Genomic DNA, 24,933 nt, shown 5'->3' on the forward strand with positions numbered 1-24,933 from the left:
TTTGCATTATTTAAGTATTTGTTGAGTGATAACATAGTATAACTTGTCCTAATAGTTCAGTCAGGTTAGGAGAGAGTGGGGCCCTTCTTGCTTCTTTATTCTTCTGCTTCTCACTGGTCATTACCCAGTTTTTAAATGAATTTTCCCTTTGTATTCCCAGAAGTGGGAGTAGTCCTGTTTTGCATTAATCACATAACTTTAACTTTTTACACACTGAGAGCTAAATTAACAGGAGATGGGCATGTTTGGATGTCGGATGAGATGTATGAAATATACGCCATTGTCCTCACAAACCCGATCCTTCACTAATCTTTTACCATTAATATGCTTGAAGAAAATGTTGCTATTTGTTTTGGCACAGCCTGCAATCCTTTCCTCATGCTTCCTCTTAGCTTTCCTTATTCCAGCCTTAGCCTCTCTCCTGCAATATTTCCTTAAAAAATCAACAGGGCTTCCTTAAAGAGTCGATTATGCCCATAGGAGTAGGGAAGCTGCCGCACATTTTCATGACACTAGTCTTTAGTCAAGCAGTGTTGGATTTATGAAGGGCAATAGTAATTATAGTCAATGCCAAGTTACTCAGGAAAAACCGAGTGCGAAGTCGAGGCATGTTTTGTAATTTTGGAATATTTGCCATATTGTTCATATGATCTTACATAATGGGCACAGTAGCACAGGAACAAGACTAAGAATCCAGAGGCCCGGACAAATAATCCAAAATTGTGAATTCAAATTCCACCATGGAACCTGAGGCATTTAGATTCAATTAATTTGACAAATCTGGAATAAAAAGCTAGTATCAGAGATAGCAACCATGAAACATTTAAAAATACCATCAAGTTTATTCACACAATTTAGGAAAGAAAATTTGCCTTCCTTACAAGATCCGGCCTATAATTGGCCCCAGAACCAACTGCCCCCTGAAGTGGCCTAACAAGCACCTCAGTTGTCTCAAGGGCAATAAATGTTGGCCTCGTCAGGAGACCCCACATCCTGTGAAAGAATAAATTATAAACAAATTAGACTTTCTTTTCAGACTTTGTTCCTTTGAAATGTTTCTCCTCCTCTCCTGAAGGGAGTAGAACATGTTGGAGCATGACCTGCACAGGTCAACCTCAAACAAGCAATCATTCTTAATGTATGAATCCAAACAGTGAAGGGGGACAGATCTTGGAGCGGTTCACAGTTGAGCCAAATCCGGTTGCTGCCGAACTTCTGCTGTTTCCAGCAGAGAGACCAGTCGTGCAGTGGTCATGACTGGTGTTGCACAATTCAGGGGTAGGCCGGTTATGGAATGCTGCCACATCTTCAGCTCTGGGGCGAGATTCTCCGACCCCCCGCCGGGTCGGAGAATCGGCGGGGTCTGGCGTGAATCCCGCCCCCGCCGGTTGCCGAATTCTCCGGCACGGGATATTCGGCGGGGGCGGGAATCGCGCCGCGCCGGTTGTTGGCCCCCTCCCCCCCGCGATTCTCCGGCCCGATGGGCCGAAGTCCCGCTGCTAGAATGCCTGTTCCGCCGGCGTAGATTAAACCACCAACCTTACCGGCGGGACAAGGCGGCGCGGGCGGGCTCCGGGGTCCTGGGGGGGGGGGGGCACGGGGCGCTCTGGCATCGGGGGGTGCCCCCACGCTGGCCTGGCCCGCGATCGGGGCCCACCGATCCGCGGGCGGGCCTGTGCCGTGGGGGCACCCTTTTCTTTCCGCCTTCGCCACGGTCTCCACCATGGCGGAGGCGGAAGAGACTCCCTCCACAGCACAGCGGGATGCCGTGAGCTCCCGCGCATGCGCCGCCCGGAGATGTCATTTCCGCGCCAGCTGGCGGGGCACTTCCGATGCCCGACTGATTTGCGCCGTTTTGGGCGCCGGTAGGCGGACATCGCGCCGATACCGGAGAATTTCGCCCCTGATTCTAATAACAACCTGCATAAATTTTGCCCTTTCCCTCACTCTTTCTCTCGCTCTATCTTGAGCATTGCTTGCCTTAAAGCACATACTGAGACACATTGCAAGGTTGAAAATGGATACCAAGCAGGAAAAATAATTTGGGAGGGGAATGAGGGAGACTAAAGATAGGGTCAGTGAGAGGGAAAATGGTCTTGCAGTAAGGGAATTAGTAAAGTAAAATACTTTTGGAGAGAATTGAAAAATGCAAGGCTGGTGTAGTGGAGCAGGAAAGAAACACATTTCAGATGCAAAGAAGTAGAGAATTCAGGTATAAATTTATGGCTGGAAAGGATTGCTCATTTCGGGTGTGGTGAGTCTGTTGACATAGAAGAAAATCAAGGGGCGAGATTCGCCGACCCCCGCCGGGTCGGAGAATCGGCAGGGGCTGGCGTGAATCCCGCCCCCGCCGGTTGCCGAATTCTCCGGCACCGGATATTCGGCGGGGGCGGGAATCGCGCCGCGCCGGTTGGCGGGCCCCCCCGCGATTCTCCGGCCCGGATGGGTCGAAGTCCCGCTGCTAAAATGCCTGTCCCGCCGGCGTAGATTAAACCACCTACCTTACCGGTGGGACAAGGTGGCGCGGGCGGGCTCCAGGGTCTTGGGGGGGACGCGGGGCGATCTAGCCCCGGGAGGTGCCCCCACGGTGGCCCCACTACGCATGCGCGGGGATGCCGTGAGCGGCCGGTGACGCTCCTGCGCATGCGCCGCCCGACAATATAATTTCCGCGCCAGCTGTCGGGGCACCAAAGGCCTTTCCCGCCAGCTGGCGGGGCGGAAATCAGTCCAGCGCAGGCCTAGGCCCTCAAGATTAGGGCTCGGCAGGTCAAGATGCGGAGGATTCTGCACCTCTGGGGCGGCGCGATGCCGGACTGATTTGCGCCATTTTTGGTGCCGGTCGGCGGACATCGCGCCGATACCGGAGAATTTCGCCCAAGTTCAGGGATCTTGAAGTCAATTCGCTAGAGATAGACAGATATAGACAGAAAACATACCGGCCATGATAGAACACCCAATGGGCTGAATGGCCTAATTCTGCTCCTGTATCTTATGGAGAAGAGGGATTCGGCCAGGTAGTTCGAATTAACTAAAGGATGGTGGCAAAGAGGCCAAGAAGGTCAATGAAGCAATAGATTAGGGTTTTTAAAATGGAGGGAGAGGGATAGATGCTTCATAAAATAATTTTTATTGTCACAAGTAGGCTTACATTAACAGTGCAATGAAGTTACTGTGAAAAGCCCCTCGTCGCCACATTCCAGTGCCTGTTCAGGTACACAAAGGGAGAATTCAGAATATCCAATTCACCTAACAGCATATCTTTTGGGACTTGTGGGAGGAAACTGGAGGACCCGGAGGAAACCCACACAGACACAGGGAGAACATGCAGACTCCACGCAGATAGTGATCCAAGCTGGGAATTCAACCTGGGACCCTGGAGCTACCCACTGTGCTACTGTGCTGCCCACGGCTTAATCAGGTAATGTTCTAAAAGTAATCTTGACAACTGGATTTGATCAAAAATGCTCAGTTCAGAATTGAGGAGGATGGTGCCACTATACAGCACAAGATCTAATCTGGGAGAACAGCTTACATAGCTCATAGAGTTAGAGTCAAGGGCATATAGGGATCAAAGTTCAGTACGTACATGCTGTTGTAAAGGATGAAGTGAGTTTTTTTTTGTGTAACAGGCAACCTAAAAAACTAAATTTATCACCCTTTGTTTGAGAGTCGAATGGCATCTGCTTGATCTATTAAGTATCCTACTATAACTTCAGTAATGTACTATAACACTTCTGATATGCCATGACCTTTGACACAATACAAATTACTTTGGTCTCTAAACAGAGAAACTCACTATTGCACTGAAAGTATTCCAAGCATATCTTTTAGACGCGACATCAAATGGTTTCCGTTGAAGGGTCACCATCTGACACGAACATGATTGATTGGGTTGTCCCTCGGGGCTCTGCAATGGGATCATTACAGTTCCCACATTATAGTAGTGGCCAACAGAAAGTCTGTACCCACACAAGATTACTTTCATCTGCCAGCAATGCAGCTCCTCTCCAATCATAAATCATAAATCTATAGACATAATTGGAAAAGTTCGAACAGGCTCAGAACATAAATCAGGAATGAAAAGGACATTCAGTTTGGGAGAGCTCTACCCCTCCTACCCGAGCTCGGAGGAAGATTCAAACCTAGGAACTGGATTAGACCATTCAGCCTCTCAAACATAATCTGGCATTAATAGGTGAAGACTGATGGAGATCTTTAATCCAATTTCCTGCTTTGGTTTTGAAATAATTAATAACCAAGCCTAAAAAAATCTATCAGTCTCAGTTTCAAAATGCTTAATTCACCTAACTTCAACAGTGTTTTTACAGTGAGAGTGTTCCAGATTTCCACCCTTTGAGTGAAGAAGTGGTTTCCGGCGTTATCCCCCGGTCTAAATTTAACGATATATCTTCCCTATTCCAGGCTCGAACAGCAGCGAAAATAATTTCTCTCTGTCTACCCTACCAAGTCCTTTAATCAACTTCAAACATCTCAATTATGTCACCGCTTAATCTTTTACATTCGAGGGAATATAAATCTGGCCTATGCAACTTGTTTTCATAATTTAATCCGTTTAGCCCAGGATTATTCTGATGAATTTGCACTGCAAACTCTCCAAGGTTAATTTATCCTTGCTAAGGTGCCGTGCACAAAAATTAATGAAATACCCCAGATGGGGTCTCAGCAGAGCTCTGTACAGCTGTAACGTAACTTCCATCCCTTGGTATGACAGCCTGATCCTGAAAATCACAAACAATTATTCGTCTCAACACTCTGGGGGTAAAAATAGTCAAGTGTCCACAGCTTCTTTTCCCTGCTGATTTTGATGCTCTCTCTCTAGTCTCACTAGTTGAATCGCAATGCTTTCTTGCTTTCCCACCCAAAGTGCCATAATGCTTCTGCCTCTTCCAAATGTAACTGCTTTTTAACGTAGATTAACATAGAATATACAGTGCAGAAGGAGGCCATTCGGCCCATCGAGACTGCACCGGCTCATGGAAAGAGCACCCTTCCCAAGGTCAACACCTCCACCCGATCCCCATAACCCAGTAACCCCACCCAACGCTAAGGGCAATTTTGGACACCAAGGGCAATTTATCATGGCCAATCCACCTAACCTGCACATCTTTGGACTGTGGGAGGAAACCGGAGCACCCGGAGGAAACGCACGCAGACACGGGGAGAACGTGCAGACTCTGCACAGACAGTGACCCAAGCCGGAATCAAACTTGAGACCCTGGAGCTGTGAAGCAATTGTGCTAACCACCATGCTACCGTGCTGCCCCATTGCTTTGAAGAGACCAAGATGGATATGGAGATATTTGTGGAGCCTCCTCCTCCAGTGAGTTGTTTAATTGTCCACCACCATTCACGGCTGGATTGGCAGGATTGCAGAGCTTAGGTCTCATGCATTTGTTGTGGAATCGCTTAGCTCTGTCTGTTACTTGCTGCTTCTGCTGTTTGGCACACAATTAGTCCTGTGCAGTAGATTCACCAGATTGACACCTTATTTTTATGCATGCTTGGTGTTGCTCCTGGCATGCTCTCCTGAACTCTTCGCTGAACCATGGTTGATCCCCTGGTTTGATGGTAATGGCAGAGTGGGAGATATGGTGGACTATGAGGGTGCAGAATGTGGCTGAGTACAATTGTACTGCTTCTGATGGCCCACGGCACCTCATGGATCTTGAGTTGCTGGATCTGGGTTCAAAGTCTATCCCATTGAGCATGGTGGTAGTACCACACAAAGCGATGGATTGTATCCTCAACGATCAGTGAATTGGTCCACGTCAGGAGCCAGTTTTGCTGTTGTAGATCTCCACTAGTCCTGCCCCGGCGTTAATCCTGAGGGAACAATTCTCCGGTAAAACTTCTAAGTGTGGTAGCGAGCGGGAATTGCCATGAGGTTGTCAGCGTCCAGCCAAGCGATGCTGGCAACACAATTCAACGTTAATTGGTCCACTTAACGAGGAATTACAGGCAAATTAAGGCTCACCAGCTGATTTGCTGGGACCGTGCTCACCAGCCCCCGCTGACAAGGTTGAGCAACACTTAAATTGCACTTGCTTAGCCAACCGCAGCCAGCTCGCCAAGGAGACCAGCCCTAAGATTCGGAGATGCTGACCTGGAGAGACTTCTAGACGCTATAAGGCCAGGAGGGATTTCCTGTTCCCCCGAGGTTCCCAGAGAGTCAGTCACAAGGCAGTCAGTGCTGCCTGGGATGAGGTGGTGGCAGCTGTCAGCTCGGGGAATGTGACAAGGAGGACTGGTCTTCAGTGCTGATAAAATGTCAATGACCTACACCAGGTAGCACAGGTGAATAGACACCAATGCCCCCAACCTCCCCCCTCCAAGAGAGAATCCACCCCCCAACTCCTCATGCAACCCCAAACTCTTCCTCCACCCACTCCCCCCTTAACCTCCTCCAAGCCTTCCTTTACCCCCCCGCTCCCACCATATATGGCTAATATATGGCTAAGGATGCCCTTTGTGTGTCTCCTCAGGGAACAGGGAAAGCTCTCCCATAACCGTCAAGAGAAGCCCACACTGGTGGAGGGATGCCAGACATAAGGGGCGTCATTCTCCGCCGGCGGGAGTCTCCGTTTTGCCGGGGCCCGGGGGTTTCCCGACGGCGTGGGGCTGCCCCACAATGGGAAACCCCATTGACCGGCCGGTGTTACGGAGACTCCCGCCGGCCGTTCGGGGCAGAAATGTGGCGGGGCGGGTAGGAGAATTTCGCCCAAGAATCCTCACCTCCTATGAGGAGTGGGCCCTGGAGGTGACCGGCGTGGCCGAGAATGGATCAGTCAGCCACGCCGAGGTTGGTAGACGCCGCAGACGTGAGGAACCATTTGGCTCCACCCGGAGGACCTATCAAATGTGATTTGTTACTGCCTTACTGACTGACCCATCCCTCCCATTGATCACATGTCTATTTTCCCGTAGGTCCTCCAGCCAACGGCGCCGGCCTATCCCGGGTGACCCCCTCTCCTTTTCCTTTAATAAGTTTAGAGTACCCTAATCATTTTTTCCAATTATGGGGCAATTTAGCATGGCCAATCCACCTACCCTGCACATCTTCAGGTTGTGGGGGCAAAACCCACATAAACATGGGGAGAATGTGCAAACTCCACACGCACAGTAACCCAGAGCCGGGATCGAACCTGGGACCTCGCAGCGTGAAGCAGCAGTACTAACCACTGTGCCACTGTGCTGCCCTTGCGGCCCCGTCTCCTGAGTCCGAGGAGAACCCCTCGGCGGAGAGCTCCGAGAATGCAACCATAGTCGCGGCACAGCTGTCATCCCCACCCTCCACCAGCGCAGATACACGCAACTCGGTGGGACATGTTAGTGGACAGGCTTCAGGGGCACAATCAGGTGGAGGCAAGAACCCCCAGGCGACAGAGCAATTGGAGGGCTGCTAGATTCCAAGACCCAGCTGGGTCCCAGCCTGATGCTGAGTTTGTGGTACAGAGGTACTCGGGGCTGACGGAGACGATAGGGAGCGGCCGGAAGATTCAGAGGGAGATATCAGTGATATTCCAGCAGATCCATAGCTGCTTGGACGAGCCCCAGAGGATAGAAGGGGAGGGGCAGGGATTGCCACCAGAACGGGTACACACAATCCAGGGGTTGGCATGGTGGTGCCTCAAGCAGTTACCTCCCCAGCGCACCCCCCACCCCCCCATGGCAGCCCACCTCTGCGAAGGATCCCCTACCCCCAGCCGAGGATCCCTCAGCTCCCACCGAGCACTGGGGTGGCAATCACAACACCCCCAGGCTCTTTGTCTGTGAACAAAGATGGCTGCTCACCTCCTCGGCTCCCCGCAAAAGCCCTTCCGCCAGTTTCACATTTTTCAAAGGGAGTACTAATCGGTGCCAGCATGAGTACTTGCTGGGGGGGCCGCTGAATGATGGGAGACCAGTGGATATGGGGTGGCTCCTGTTAATTGTATGGAAATCGGGCTTAAGTGGTGATAATTGGTTTCTTGCCACGCTACGGCGAGATCCCGATTTCACCTAGGGGAGTGGGCCGGTTGCATCGCAAACTATTTTGCGGCTGGCGTGGATCTCGTTTTTACCCTCTCCCGCTATTCACCTGGCTCGTTACGCTTGAGCGAGAATGCAACGAGGCCGGAGAATCGTGCCCTTAGTCTCAGGAATTGAGATTACGGCCGACTGATTTTTACAAATCTCAACAAAGAGCTAACAATGCAAAGTCACGTTCCCTTTTATTTACCGTCTAGATAAAAAGACTGAAGTCATTTTTCCAGAAAATATTAATTTTTGAGGCTAAAGGGGAATTTTTCACTTATGTCAAAACAGAAAACTGATTTCAACTTAAAGGTAAAACGTTGGGGTCTACAGCAATTCAGAGAACGGGGATTTAATTTCCACCATAACAATTGTGCTCTCTTAATTTAGTTTTAAAACATCTGGAAATAAAAAGCTGGGGCGAAATTCTCCCCCAACGGCGCGATGTCCGCCGACTGGCGCCAAAAACGGCACCATTCAGACGGGCATCGCGCCGGCCCAAAGGTGCGGAATGCTCCGCATCTTTGGGGGCCGAGCCCCAACATTGAGGGGCTAGGCCGACGCCGGAAGGATTTCCGCCCCGCCAGCTGGCGGAAATGGCGTTTGTTGCCCCGCCAGCTGGCAGAAATGGCGTTTGGTGCCCCGCCAGCTGGCGCGGAAATGCGGCGCATGCATGGGAGCATCAGCGGCTGCCGACAGTTTCCCGCGCATGCGCAGTGGAGGGAGTCTCTTCCGCCTCCGCCATGGTGGAGGCCGTTGCGGAGGCGGAAGGGAAAGAGTGCCCCACGGCACAGGCCCGCCCGCGGATCGGTGGGCCCCGATCGCGGGCCAGGCCACCGTGGGGGCACCCCCTGGGTCAGATCACCCCGCGCCCCCCCCCCAGGACCCCGGAGCCCGCCCACGCCGCCTGGTCCCGCAGGTAAATACCGGGCGCGATTCTCCACTCCCACGCCGGTTGGGAGAATCGCCTGGGCCGCCGAAATTTCCGGGGCCGCCGGTCCGACGCCCTCCTAGCGGCGGGAACAGGCCAGTCGAGTTTCGCGGGCCGCAGGCCGGAGAATCGCCGGAGATACCCAAAATGGCGATTCTCAGGCACCCCCGCGATTCTGAGGCCCGGATGCCCTTGCGGCCCCGTCTCCTGAGTCCGAGGAGAACCCCTTCCTTCCGCCGCCCCGCAAGATCCGTCCCCCATCTTCTTGCGGGGCGGATGTGGACAGGACGGCCAACCCGCGCATGCGCGGATGACGTCCGTTATGCGGCGCCGGCCGCGTCATCTAATCGGCGCCGCTTTTACGCGGGCGACAAGGCCTCGCGCGGGTAGATGACGAGGCCCCGATACTGGCCCATTGTCAGGGCCTGAATCGGTCGCGACCGGGGCCGTTCCGCGCCGTCGTGAACCTCGACAGTGTTCACGACGGCGCGGCCACTTCGGCGTGGGGGTGGAGAATCGCGCCCACCAGCTTTGATTTACGCCTGCGGGACAGGCAATTTCTGGGCGGGACTTCGGCCCATACGGGCCGGAGAATTGAGTGGAGGGTCCCGCCAACCGGCACGGCCCGATTCCCGCCCCCGCCCAATCTCCGGTACCGGAGACTTCGGCGGGGGCGGGGGCGGGATTCACGGCGGCCAACGGCCATTCTCCGACCCGGCGGGGGGTCGGAGAATGACGCCCCTGATGTCAATGAAAGTGACCATGAATCTGTCAGATTGTTATAAAAGCCCAATTAAAATCCCTGAAAGAAAGAATACTATCACCTCCATGGAGCATCATGAAGATCGTTTAGTGCCAACTAATGATTTAAATCTACTGCATGGAAATCTGGGGCGAGATTCTCCGACCCCCCGCCGCGATTCCCGCCCCCGCCGAATATCCGGTGGTGGAGAATTCGGCGGTGACCCCCGCCGGTTGCCGAATTCTCCACCACCGGATATTCGGCGGGGGCGGGAATCGCGGTGCGCCGGTTGGCGGGCCCCCCCCGCGATTCTCCGGCCCGGATGGGCCGAAGTCCCGCCGCTAAAATGCCTGTCCCGCCGGCGTAGATTAAACCACCTACCTTACCGGCGAGATAAGGCGGTGCGGGCGGGCTCCGGGGTCTTGGGGGGGGCGCGGGGCGATCTGGCCCAGGGGGGTGCCCCCACGGTGGCCTGGCCCGCGATCGGGGCCCACCGATCCGCGGGCGGGCCTGTGCCATGGGGGCACTCTTTCCCTTCCGCCTTCGCCACGGTCTCCACCATGGCGGAGGCGGAAGAGACACCCTCCATTGCGCATGCGCGGGAATGCCGTCAGCGGCCGCTAAGGCTCCCGCGCATGCGCCGCCCGGAGATGTCATTTCCGCGCCAGCTGGCGGGGCACCAAAGGCCTTTTCCGCCTGCTGGCGGGGCGGAAATTTGTCCGCCGACAGCCTAGCCTCTTATGGTTGGGGCTCGGCCCCCAAAGATGCAGAGCATTCCGCACCTTTGGGGCGGCGCGATGCCCGACTGATTTCCGCCATTTTGGGCGCCAGTCGGCGGACATTGCGCCGATACCGGAGAATTTCGCCCCAGAAGTGAGCTTTTGTAAACATACATAGAAACTAAAGTGATTTGAACACACAGCCTAAGATGGCTAAACACAATTTGTATTATTATGCTTTCCATATTTAAATTTGGTTCTCTCAGTTGACTGGATTGCTCGTTCGTGATGCGGAGCATAGTCAACAGAGTCAGTTCAATTCCCCTACCGGCTGAGGTTATTCATGAAGGCCCGGACTTCTCAACCTTGCCGCTCGCCTGATATGTGGTGACCCTCAGGTTAAATCACCACCAGTCAGCTCTCTCTCAAAAGGGAAGAGCAACCTATGGTCCTCGGGGACCATCGTGGCTTTCACTTTCATTCTAATTAATTGGATTTGGGTCAATCTGTCTGCAAAACCCATCAAAGCAGTGATTTGAGGGGAGTGCGAAAGATTGAAATCTCCTATCTCGCTAGCAAGGCATCTATGCCAATCACCTGAGGTATTCAACTGTTGGAGGTGGACCATTAATTCTTGGGCATTGGGACCCTGGCTAAATTATCTTCCAGACAGGAGCTAATCAATTCTCTCTTGGAATACACAGACAATGTATTTTTTTTAATCCCCTGGCATTGGAGAAGAAAGTTCACATGACCAGCCAGCCCTTTGATTGCTTTCAAACACATTTTCTCAGCAGAACTGAGGACAAACAGCTTGGGGAGAACACCTAAGTGGGGTTGCCTCTGCCTTCTTCTTTCTTCAACCCATTTATTCGAGGCCGATGTGCTGACTGCGATCATTGAAGGACACCTACTGCAGACTGAGATCTTCCAGTAGAACCATCTCCTGAAGAACAACCAATTCAGTCATCTGTATCTTTAAATCAGAATGTCAAGACCACTGAATTCCACCCGAGGTCAGACGGTCGCTCAACTAAAAACTGCATGTTATTATATTTCTTTACAGGCTTTAATCTGGCTAACCTATTCTTTCCTACCTTGTAATCTATATTTGTGCGTGTGAACTTCAAGTGTATATACGTGTGTGAAAGTTGGTTTGTATATTATTATTTTACTTAGACATGTTTATATATAATAAAGCTAACCTGTTTCTTTGTTAAAACCCAAGAAAATTTGTCCAATTTATTATTTTCTGATCATAGTGCGTAAACAATTAAGTACTCATTGAATTGGAAAGCATATCCTTTTCAAACAAAAATAATTGTTGTGGACAAATGAGGAGAGGGCAAAGAGGGGAGCTATTCGACCCCTATTCACCCGGATGTAGTAGTAGTCTGACCGATATCCATTCCCATTTCTGATGCAGCCAAGCAAGCCACTGATCCATTCAGATGTAACAGGGCCATTGGAAATGGTCAATAAATTCTAGCCTTGCCGATGTCCCTCACATCCCAAGATTGAAACAAGCAGTTACTGCACCTAAAGTATTCCTTTCAGAACACTTTCTGATATCGGAAGATGGCATTGTTGTTTCTCTATTTAGAGTCATCCATTAAGAAAGATCTTAAAGCCCTCACATCACATATTCAACTGTTTCTTATATGGTTACAGAATCTCTATCTCATTTAAACCTCCTTAATACAGTTACATTCGGTAACCAAGGGCAACCTGCTGCATTGGCTCTGAGTTACCATTTAACTTTTACTTTTAACAAAGCTGGTTTGCGGTTTATAATTTGATTGATACAGCCTCACAATGGATCTAATTGTCCACCACTGGAAGAATATGAGGGGGCCCATGCCAATTCACGAATAAGCCTTCATTTTCAACACTTTATTGGGTGCCTGGTGTTTGTCCCTTTAAGATAAATGATGAAATACAGAAAGAGACATGCTTCACTAAACCTGTGTTGTCAGGATGAATTTACCTCCCTTACAGCCAGAAAAGGTGGGCGCCAGAGGCTGAAGCCATTTGTTAATTTAATTCCTTTTATTCTAGTAGTTCGGTGGGTAGCTGGGAGGAAGCAGTAAGGGGTGTGGTGGAGGAGTGTGGGGGGGGGCTGTGTGGGAGAGAGTTATAGGAACGTTCCATTGTTGTGAAAGATAATATTGGGGAATAAAATAATAATCAACTATTTAAATATCAATTCTGTCATGAATAAAATTACTCATGCTTTAAAAAAAATAATGTTTTGTGTCAAGACACACTGAGAAAGGCAGATCTTTAACTCTGGGCCTGGCAATCTTTATGTTGTGAATTACAGTCTGCACCAAACTCACACAGGCTTTGTTCACTAGTCCAATGCTAAGTGTCAACAGCTTGGCAGATGTCAGCAGTCAAAGGCGCAGATGTTACTTAGTTGCACTGATTAAAATGGATAATGTTTCCTGAATGATCTGAAGGTATGTTGGCACCCGTGTGAGATAGGTGGTGTTCATTGAGGTGAATAATAACCACCGACATGTGACAAAGCTACATTCCAACGTATATTGGGCCAATATCTGGGGCTGGATTCCCCATTTTTGAACTTAAGTGTGGAGGTTCTGTGGCATTTTACGTCAAAAGAAATCGGCGCCGACCCCCTCACCGATCCTGCGACCAGTGAGGGGCTAGCAGCGGTGCCGCATAAAACTCCTGGCTCCCGCGGTAAAAACAGGTGGAGAATGGCCAGGTCCGTGGCTGCGCATGCGGACGGTGATGGCCTGCAGCGGTTGTGCTGAAAACCATGTTGCTGGCCGTGCGCGGACCCAGCCTGCCAGATAGTGTCCCCCTGGCCACCCCCCACTAGTCCCCCAGCCCTCGTGGAAGCCCCCCCCCCCCCCCCCACTGTCAGCAACAAGGCTCCCACTGGACACGCTCCGTAGCCGCCACGCCAGGTTCCCGTCCGCTGAGACCACACGTCAACCGCACGGTCGGGAACTCGGCCCATCGGGGGCGGAGCATCGGGGAGGGCCTTCCGGTGACGCGCTAACGCCATCCCAACAGCGTGCGTTTCAGAGAGGGCAGAGGCTACAAAACGTGCCCCAAACTGTCGCTGCCCCTGATTTGGCCGCCAAAAGGGATTCTCCGTCCGATCGTCAATTACGAAATCGCCACCTGGGAACAGTGAATCCGGCCCAGGTTTTCTTTTTAGGTAAAATCAATAAGGATGTTTAATGACTGAATTATGTTAGATGACTGGAACTTTTTCAAAATCAGATAAAGTTTCCTGTTCAAACATCTGAAAAATTCAAATGTTCAGCACCCTTCTGTTGAAACAAAACTGCCCATTTTCTTAGAAATATATAAAAAGGAAGACAAAAATACAGGGCTATGGGGAAAGAGCAAGATTAATTGGACAGAATTATCATCTAAGCAACTCAGGATGGTGTAATGTACCATCTACATGACACACCGCTGCAACTATGCTGACATAGTGGTATTGCCATTGGACTATTAATCCAGAGTGTGGGGACAATATTCTGGGAACCGGGTTCAAATCCCACCACAGCACATGGTGCAATTTGAATTTGAAAGAAATAATTGTGGCCTTTCCCATGGCACCCACATCCCAAGAACAAGTTAGAAGAGCTACAGGCACAAAGAGAGACTTATAATCCACGGGAGCAGCAATACTGCCTGGGAGGCAATGGCAGCGGCTGTTAGTGTGGGCAGCATGACCAGGAGGACCAGAGTCCAATGCCAGAAGAAGACCAACGACCTCCACCAAGGAGCAAGGGTAAGTGACCACCTGTCTCCTGGGATCAGTTCCACCTGGCGCCCCTCAAATTCCCAGCCCCACCCCCTCTCCCATCACAAATCACTGACTGACACTTTACAACCTCCCTAAATCCAATCTTCATGCTTGTTCCTCAGCACCTCCCGGTACCCACTAGCACAACCCCGTCATGTCTACTTGGGGTGCCCACACATGCCATCTGCTATAGACCCGTGATCCGTCAAGCACGTGGCTCACATTCCCCTCTCTTTGTGCGGCAGGAGAAGATAATCCATAATAAGCGGGACTGGGCGAATGTGGGAGGGCTGAGTCCCAGAGATCCGAGTCCTCACCCCGTATGAGGAACAGGCCCTGGAGATCGAGGGGTTGACTAAGAAGAGAGTATTCACCGACGGCGAGGTTGGCCTGTGCCGCAGAGGTGAGGCTCCATTGCCCCTTCAACCAAGTGACCTGTCTCAAGTGAGTTGTTCATGTCAGACAAAATTATCCTTCCCTCTCATGCAACTTGGGGCAGCACGGTAGCATTGTGGGTAGCACAATTGCTTCACAGCTCCAGGGTCCCAGGTTCGATTCCGGCTTGGGTCACTGTCTGTGCGGAGTCTGCACATCCTCCCCGTGTGTGCGTGGGTTTCCTCCGGGTGCTCCGGTTTCCTCTCACAATCCAAAGATGTGCAGGTTAGGTGGATTGGCCATGATAAATTGCCCTTAGTGTCCAAAATTGCCCTTAGTGTTGGGTGGGGTTGTTGGGTTGTGGGGATAGGGTGGAGGTGTGGACCTTGGGTTGGGTGCTCTTTCCAAGAGCCGGTGCAGGCTCGATGGGCCGAATGGCCTCCTTCTGCACTGTAAATTCTATGAAACCCCCGGGAGGCCATTACATTCAATTTCTATCTCGATAATGAGATGGGAATTAATACAAATCAGGATTAATGACATTTGTGCCATATTTCGGCAGGATCTGGAACAGGCCATCTGGACCTGGCCTGTAAGATTCCAAAATGATTCGTGCCTGCCGAGAATCTCGATTTTGGCCTCTCCTGCTGCGGCACCCAAATTCTTGCCAGGCGCAATGCCGTGCCATGATATCCTTGAAGTTCTGCAGAAAATACCGTTTCTAGGCAGTTCCAAACCAGCAACAATGAAATGAGATGCTTGATAGATGCTGATCAGTGTCATGTGGGCGGCACAGCGGCACAGTGGTTAGCACTGCTGCCTCACAGCACCAGGGACCCTGGTTCGATTCCCATCTTGGGTGATTGTCTGTGTGGAGTTTGCACTTCCTCCTCGTGTGTGCGTGTGTTTCCTCCGGGTGCTCTAGTTTCATCCCACAGTCCACAGATGTGCAGGTTAGGTGGATTGGACATGCAAAATTGCCCCTTAGGGTGTGGTTACAGGGCATGAGATAGGGTAGTCTTTCAAAGGGTCATTGCAGATTTGATGGGCCGAATGGCCTCTTTCTGTCATGTTGGGATTCTGCGATCCTATGATTCTCTGATGTCTTTTAAATATTCTGGAGTTCAAGGATTGCTTAAACTTAAACGACATCAGGACAGTGACACTGCGCAGAGCTAGTGCATACAGCGGCTAATTTTAGATTCATATGCCAAAGATTGCAGGCTTTTTACTACACCTCCTTTGATTAGCATTGAATATTCAACATACACATGGCCAAGTGGCTTGCTGGAGTTCAAAAGTAAGTAAAGGGGAATAGCCTTGATCAGAACACGTTTGACAAACCTGTGATCTGTTCCTTTGCCAAATGCCTGCTGCATGGAGTAATCCACATGAAAACACTGCATTGTGAGAATGTCACACTCCATGTGCCTTACATCATTGAATCAAAATTGATTCATGGCTGGCCTGCCTCAGCTATCGCCCTGGAGATGAAGACGGTGCCCTTTAATTACTTTCTTTCAAGTCATTTGCTAGTTTCATGAATAATGAAATGTTTTCCTCCAGTGAAAATGCATAGAGCTGTCATTAGTTTCCCTTTGACTATGCAGCTCTGAAAATAAATCATGGGTAGAAATATTTTCGATCACCTCACTTATCTTCGGTCAGACGCGATGATACTTCTTTTTTTGGCAACTGGCGAATACAGTGGCTGAAGTACACAAATATGTTCACTGCTAGAGGCCGAATTGGAGACCACAACCCAATCTAACAACATTAAATTCACGGGGGTTAACTACTTTTTGGGGCTTGTGTTGCTCTGCTGCTGTTTGGTTGAAGCTTGGTGCATGAATCCTGCTTTTGTAAAGATTGAGTTTCCCAAGTACCCCGGTCCTTCGACAAATGCCGGCGTGGGAGAAGCCCCGAAGAAATCCCCAGCGCAAATCGCTGCCAGCCTTCAGGATCCAAAAGAAGTGAGTTGGCACCTTGCCGGTTCATGCGGCAAACTTTCATTTGCCACTTTTCTGCTCAAATCAGGAGAGCAAAATCCATTCCGGTACGGAAAGAATCCACGCCTTTTTTTCTGTACCCTTACACATTTTGGACTGTTGCTGATGAAATTTGCAGAACCACCGTCAAACAAACCTGCACTTTCCCCCATAAATGTTCAATCACCATTGAATAAAACTATTTTTTAAAAATCCCGATCTGAGACTTGCAACATCTTTGGGGGGAGGGGAACAGCAAGAATGGGGCTGCACATTAGCTTGACAGCAATTGCTGACACAAACATAAACAGGCATCACATTGCACTTATAGCATAGAAGCAAATGATTTGGTCCAACAAGACTAGGGCAGTGATTATGCTTCGAAAGAGCCTCCTCCCATCTTAATTCATCTCACCTAAACATATCTTTCCAACTCTCACTCCTTTATGTGCCCACCCAGCTTTCCCTCAGACATACTGAAATCCACAGGAGTTCAGACAAGTCAATTTGACAAATTTAATAACCTTTGCTGCTGACGTGGCAGTTTTGCGAGCGTACGTTTTCCAATTATGAATGCTCATTTCAGCGACAGACATCCCACCAAAGGGAACACATGAAGGGATTTTAAATTGCCAGTCCCAGCATATCTCACCTGATAAGTGTACGATTAGCAGATGAAGGTTCAGTGGAGACCTTGGACACCCAATTTCTGGACCAATTCAAGTATCAGGCAGACTTTTAAGTGCAGGTTGAGCACACCTGCTCAAACCAGGTGAAAACCTGCTTAATTATGCAAATGCAGGTCCAACCGCTGCTTTGCAATTGTCATGGATAAAGGGGTGGGACAACTTTTCAGCAGTTGAGCAGCCCAATCAAAGGGACCACTGGGGGTCACTCTGAAAGGTGAGTTTTTATGATTTCTTTATGGGGAGGGGGGGCGGGGTAGAAGGAGGAGCAGTCTTCCAATCCACTTCTATCCCCCTGAATTTACGACCTCTACCAGTCATCTTGCTTGCACAAGCCCCATCTCCTAACAGCCCTCAACCATCTATGTGGACAAGCTGAGTGATTTCATGCCACACCAAACTGGAGCAAACTGCAAGAGAACACTGATTTAGCACCTGCCTCTCACTCCATGGCATAATTCAGGCCCAGATAAGATAAGGAGTTGACAATATCTCACATTATATGGACTCAACTTGGCAACCAAGGATACTTTTTGATTACCCAATCATATATGTTTCCCTATCCAGGCAGGTTGACATATATTATATCATTGATGATTGCAGTCACATACCTTTAAAAGTACATTTTAAAAGTTCACATGCACATGTAGCTCATAATTTAAAAGAACTCAAATGATTTTCAAAACCTTCAGGTGACATCATCTTTCCTCATATACTTCACCACATAACAAATAGTAAGTACTTACTTTGACACAGTCTTTGTCGCAGTATTCCTCGGATCTTGTCAATGGCATTAAAATCGGTCACGTGGAACATGTGAGCTGATTTGGGTTCTGAGGCAATCTCCTCCAGTTCCTCTTTAAGGGCGTCACCAACACCCACGGCAAAAAGCCTGATGCCAGCAGAGTGAGCCAGTGTGGCATTGGGTAACACTTCATCCTGACTTCTGCCATCTGTCAAGAGAATTGCCACTTTCTGAATGTTCGGATCATTGGGTCTTCCGCCTGCCTGTTGTGAGAAGCTATTCAAGGTGACGTAGCCAATGGCCTCCCCTGTTACAGTATTTCCTCGGCGGTACCTGATGCTTGCCGCAGCCTGCTTGATATCTTCTATGTTCTGGTATGCGCCCAAGTTGAACTCCGTGTAAGGCTTGTCACTGTAGCTTACGACTCCTACCCTCGTCTTATCTGGGCCAATATCAAACGTCCCCACCAAATTGGCCACCCACTGCCTGACTTTTTCGAAGTTCTCCTTGCCCACACTGTAGGATGTGTCCAGCAGAAAGACCAGGTCATAGTGGACATTCTTGCAGCCTTTAAAAGAAGCAGAGTCAACAAGTAATACATGGTACACATTGAAAAGCATCAGCACTGCACCCCAAAGCATTTCACTGCAACATGCTGCCTCGAAACAGTGGATTCCAGAAAGATAAAGGAAAGCCTAGTTCTTTCACTTAGCTCCTTTTGAGCTTGTTTTGAGAGGAGGTCCACTTAAAGTGATGTACGGCACAATTGAAGGCTGTTATTATACACAGTTCCAGCCTCGCTTTACAGTTTGTTAAAGCCTGCCCTCATCAGACTGAAGTATTAAAGGAAGCTGTTTGCATGTTGGATCCTGAACGAAAAGGGCTTCCAGTAGTGGTTTTCAAAGTGTTTTCACTTAAAATTTATATTAGCATATATTATATGTAAGGCAGGATTTCAATTCAAAACAAAGATGTGTGTTTTGTTGGGTTCTGCTCCATGTTTTTATTTTAAGCTCCGAGTGGATATTTTTGTCATCTCTGTGGATTTATTGTAGATAATTTACTCCCAAAGTTTTGCTTTCGTGTCAAATTTTCTGTTGCTCTTTTTTTATCCTGGGATTTCCAGCCAAGTGGCACTAATCCATTCACACTGTGTGGCATTCCCTTATCCCTCTGCAGCCATTGGCGATCTTTTACCTTTGACTAAACGTCAGCAGAAATGTTTGGGACACATTGCCAAACAATGGGCAGCACGGTAGCACAAGTGATTAGCACTGTGCCTTCACAGCGCCAGGGTCCCAGGTTCGATTCCCTGCTGGGTCACTGTCCGCGTGGAGTCTGCACGTTCTCCCCGTGTCTGCGTGGGTTTCCTCCGGGTGTTCCGGTTTCCTCCCACAGTCCAAAGACGTGAAGGTTAGGTGGATTGGCCATGATAAATTGCCCTTAGTGACCAAAAAGGGTTAGGGGGGGGTTATTGGGTTACGGGTATAGGGTGGAAGTGAGGGCTTAACTGGTTTGGTGCAGACTCGATGGGCCGAATGGCCTCCTCCTGCACTGAAAGTTCTATGTTCTATGTAATGCAGTTCAGACATTGCAATATTTTGTACATTGGCTAAAAGGGATGTACAACATTTATCTTTATAAAGCACCTTTAATGTCAATGAAGTGTTTTTTAAAGTGCATAACTTTTGAAATGTGGGGAAATCCAGCAACTGACTTGAACTTAGGGTACTCTCACAATTGGTAACAAAATGAACAAGTGGATAAACTGATGAGTGAATTGGTCAGTTAATGGAAAAATATTGCTGTCGTCATCGGCCCTTGTACAATTACTATCATGGAAATGTTTTACATTCACCTGAGAGGGCAGACAGGTTTGAGTTTAACACAGATCCCTCACTACTGCATTAAAGCGTTAGCCAAGTTTAAGCACGCAATTCCTGGAGTGTATTTTTTGTCCCTCAAAAACCTTTTCCTCCTCTCCCAAAGATGCTGATTTAATCCTGGATGGTCAATCTGATCTTCACCCAAATTACATCTTGCAGCAGACGACACTGGACAGTGATCAGTGGTTGTAACTTTGGATGATTACTTTCCTCTTCAGTTGAAGGGAGCACTGATTATACATTTCTACATTTATCTTAGCTGAGGTTAACACAGACTGTGATTGAATCCAAGACCTTGCTGATTTGTACCGCTCACTAAAACGTCAGGCAGTGTTTCTAACAAGAAAATCATTAGTGGAACTTTATTTTCAACTTGTCTGCAGTCGGACAGTAAATAGGAGACCTGGTGATTGATTAGGGTAATCTTTCAGCCTATCTACACTTGCCCATGACCTTTCTGATGCAATAATTGCGTACATTGACGTAGAGCTATACCATGTTTTGCAGAGTGTTAAACTCCAGGAAGACTGGTGACATGAACTGAAATGCAGTCACAAATTGTTCCTGAAGGATAATATTCAACTCGCATCACATTTTAAAGCATGAATTCCTTTCCTAACAGAATAAAGTCCCGACCAACGCTGGTTCAAAAAAAACTAATCTGAATCTCGTTCTCGGAAATTTGCCAATCTGCTGTTGAATATTAAAAGCCCATGACAGACCCAGCCTCAGTGTTCCCCAATCCCCCCACAGCCCCCTGAATCCCCGCCACCCAGTGCGGTACAGATGTGTAGGTGAGTTTATTTTGAGCAACCACAGTGAAGGCACCAAAGTTGAAAATAATAGAAAAATAGATGAGATCAATCTCTTGATATTTTTTTCCTTCTTTAGGTGTTCGCATCACCAGCAATTGGTGAGGGTGTAATAAAGAGGGTGAGTGTTCATGAATCTAAGATCCCATTTTCATTTCTCCTTTCAATGCAAATGAGGAAGTAATAGGTAGATTTTAGAATTTTGTGATTAAAAATGTCTTGAAAATAAATGAAAGGAATACTGTCCAGTGTACAAACTATTTGAGATGCTTGTTTTTAAGCACTCACAAGGACCAGGTCGGATGGGGATGGGTGTGCACAGAATGTGATTCCTGTATCTAAAATCTGAAACCCAAGCTGTCCCTGATATTGGGACCTCAGGTCATTTAAACGTTAAGCTCTCATAACATGCTGAACCAGCTGGCGAAGAACCAATGAATATCGGGTTGTTGCAAGTAACATAGGGGTTCTCAGTTAAGTGAGGGTTGGGGAGGGAGAAACTGAGGTCATACGGAATTGGAGGCTGGGTGGGGAGAGAGATTGGAAGTTGGATCGGGGGAGGAATGGTGGGAACTTGGGAAGGGGAAACAGCATCAATGGTTGAGCGATGGTGGTCTACAAACTTAAAATGCGGGACCTGGAGCAGAACTCCACTTTGTCATGGGGGAGAGGGTGGGGGATGGAAATAATGCACCTACAGCTAAGAAGACTAAGGGAATTGAACAAGTACTTGGCTGTATCATTGTAAAAGGTACCTGTGCCAAGTGCGAAACTGACTGTTGAATGGACCAATCCCAAATCTGGTTTAAGGTGTTGCTTCGCATCACCTCTCATCCTTACCATGGAGGCTGTCACAGCAACACATCAGTGATAAATGGATTAGGAGCTAGCGGACAAAGTTGAATGAAGCTACATACAAAATCTCAGCCAAAGCCAAAGAAGGCATCATGGTTGTGAGGACAAATGTATTAATTTTACTCAAAAATGCACGATGGGATGTGAGAGAGGAGTTCGAAATGTGGCAAGATCTAATGCATTCTCTATCACCAACAGAGTCAAATTAAACTTACTTGGCCTGTTCTCTGGCTATGCTAAAGGAATAGAACAATAACTTTTATTTATATTGTGCCTTTAAGGCAATAGAATGTCCCAAGATACCTCACAGGAGGTATGACGAGATGTTTGGTCCGATGACCAAAACCTTGGTCGAAGTAGGGGGAAGGTTTAAAAAATGTCTTCAAAGAGGAAAATGAGGTAGAGAAAATTAGAGAAGAAATTCCAAAATTTATGGCCTCGGGAGCAGAGAAAGGCCCACCAATAATGAAGGGATTAAAGTTGGAGTGTTCTAGAGGTGAGAATTAGAGGAAGGTGGACAATTCAGGGGTCTATGGGGCTGGAGGAGATTGCCGAGTCAGTGAGGGGTAAGGTCCTGGAGAAATTCAAAGACAAAGCTGAGAATTTTAAAACGGAAGCTTTGCTTAACCAGAATTCAATGTAGGTCAACAAATATAGGTGTGATGGCTGAATGGAACTTTGGATGAGTAAGGTCATAGGCAGTGGAGCTTTGCATGATGTTCCCTGCCGGATGTGTTTTTGGCAAGGGGTACATAGAATAGGGTAGATGCCCAGCACACCCACCCTACTATCTTCCCATTCACCCTTGAAATTAACCCCCCACACATATTACCTATTCAAATACATAATCAAGGGTCAATTCGGCTTATTACCCTGCCAATTGACCCTGATATTACACAGCCCACATAAAGTATTTGGTGTCGGCATTTGGGTAGAAATGGGCAGCACAATTATTTAAATAAATCCTTCAAAGAGCAGGAATGAAGTGGGGGTTCTTTCTTCGGGGTTGACCTTTGCTGATAAGGGGCCATGACCCCCTAAGATTGAACTCCCCATTATTTTTCTATCCCCACATCCCCCTACCCTTCCAAACCTGCCCAGACTCTCCCTGTCTTAGACCCGGACTTATCTGGCTCCAGGGTCCATGGACCTACTTCTTATTTCTCATTGCAGTTCTGGCTGTGCCCACACATCCCTCTTGGTGCTATCAGGACTGATGGAGATGGCTGAGGGCAGTACTGTCTCTCTAGTAAGGAGTGGAAAACTCACTCAGCCCTTGTTTAGCCCACTCACATCTTGTTACAGCTGTAGGTCGGACAATGTTGAGTGGGTCGCCACCGACTTTGCTACTGGACAGAGAGGGTCCATCTGTAATATTTAAGGACCGTTACCAACTATGATGAAACTATGGCCAAAGGCCACAGACTAACCATCATTCTGAAGTAGGCTAAATTTATGTTCCAGCTGGCATGTCATTCACAATAAATAAGACCACTGCAGTTTATTGAATGAAAACAACTGAGTTCAACCTACCAACTGACCTGACTATGCAGCACCCTGTCATTAGGCACATCTCTGGATAAAGGAGTGTTTCTGTGACAGAGTGGGCAGCATGGTAGCACAGTGGTCAGCACTGCTGCCTCGTGGCTCCAGGGTCCCAGATTCAATTCCTGCCTCGGGTGTCTGTCTGTGTGGAATTTGCATTTTCTCCCCGTGTGTGCGTGGGTTTCCTCCGGGTGCTCCGGTTTCCTCCCACAGTCCAAAGATGTGCAGGTTAGGTGGAGTGGCCATGCTAAATTGGCCCTTAGTGCCCAAAAGGTTAGGTCGGGTTATTGGGTTATGGGGATGGGGTGGAAACATGGGCTTAAGTAGGGTGCTCTTTCCAAGGGCCGGTGCAGACTTAATGGGCTGAATGGCTTCCTTCCGTACTGTACATTCTATGAATATTCAGCCAATAGGGTAGAATGTGGAAGGCCGGCCAGGCAGGTGTACATTTGAATAGTCAAGCCCTGACTTAACAAAGATATTGATGTGCCTTTCAACAGTAGATGAACTGAGGCAGTGGCAGAGTCAGGCAATTCTTCAGAGGTGAAAATAGGCAGTGTCAGGGATGGCACGGCGATGTAGTCAGAAGCTTATCTCAGGGTCAAACATGACACCAAGGTAACGCTGAGATAGTTGCCGGGAAGAAGAGCTAATCAACTTTTGCAGGCCACAAACAAATACCAAGATTAAACAAACTATCATACATTCAATGGTGTTCGCTGATGATTGCACTCTGTTGTAACACAAATTGAGGACCATTACCAACTATGATGAACCTAAGGCCAAAAGCCACAGGCTACCCGTCGTTCGGAAGAAGGCTAAATTTATGTTCCAGCTGGCATGTCATTCACAATAAATAACACCACTTCAGTTTACTGAATGAACACAGCTGAGTTCAGCCTATCAACTGACCTGACTATGTAGCACCCTGTCATTAGGCACATCTCTGGATAAAGAGGTGTTTCTGTGACAGAGTGAAACCTGCTGCAGCTTTTTCCTTTTGAGAAAACGCATTAAACGAACAAACATAGACAGAGCCCAGGTTTAAGGTATACATGGCAATGGCCCACAGCTAGGTGATTTCGACTGTCCATTCACACATCATCAAAGATCTTGGCGATTTGCACATCCTCAACTTCGGCATAGGAATGTCAGAAAGAAAACAAGCAAACAAGAAACATAGAACAACATAGAACATACAGTGCAGAAGGAGGCCATTCGGCCCATCGAGTCTGCACCGACCTACTTAAGCCCTCACTTCCACCCTATCCCCGTAACCCAATAACCCCTACTAACCTTTTTTGGTCACTAAGGCCAATTTATCATGGCCAATCCACCTAACCTGCACGTCTTTGGACTGTCGGAGGAAACCGGAGCACCCGTAGGAAACCCACGCAGACACAGGGAGAACGTGCAGAATCTGACAGATAGTGACCCAGCGGGGAATCGAACCTGAGACCTTGGCGCTGTGAAGCCACAGTGCTATCCACTTGTGCTACCCGTGCTCCCAAGAGACTTTATATTTGCTTTGGCATCAGTAGGTATCAAAAAACACTTTACAACCAATGAAGTATGTTTGAAATATAATCATTGTTGCAATGCAGGAAACATTACATTAAGGGTCACATGGTGGCACACTCGTTAGCACCACTGCCTCGCAGCGCCAGGGACCCAATTTCAATTCGGGCGTTGGGTGACTATCTGTTTGAAGATTGCACATCCTCCCCGTGTGTGCGTGGGTTTCCTCCGGGTGCTCCGGTTTCCTCCCACAGTCCAAAGATATGCAGGTTAGGTGGATTGGCCATGCTAAATGCCTTTAGTG

General features: G+C 48.7%; 1 protein-coding gene across 2 annotated transcripts in view; it reads right to left on the reverse strand.

The window, feature by feature from the left end:
- The window catches only part of col22a1 (collagen, type XXII, alpha 1), a 481,125-nt gene that overhangs the window by 409,316 nt on the left and 46,876 nt on the right, over positions 1 to 24,933 (reverse strand). For both annotated transcript variants that reach the window (XM_072468265.1, XM_072468266.1), the window contains exon 3: positions 18,015 to 18,581. In XM_072468265.1, coding sequence (XP_072324366.1) covers positions 18,015 to 18,581 — 567 coding nt within the window. The remainder of the gene's footprint in view (positions 1 to 18,014; positions 18,582 to 24,933) is intronic.

This window comes from Scyliorhinus torazame, chromosome 11, assembly GCF_047496885.1.
Source record: "Scyliorhinus torazame isolate Kashiwa2021f chromosome 11, sScyTor2.1, whole genome shotgun sequence".
Lineage (NCBI taxonomy): Eukaryota > Metazoa > Chordata > Chondrichthyes > Carcharhiniformes > Scyliorhinidae > Scyliorhinus > Scyliorhinus torazame.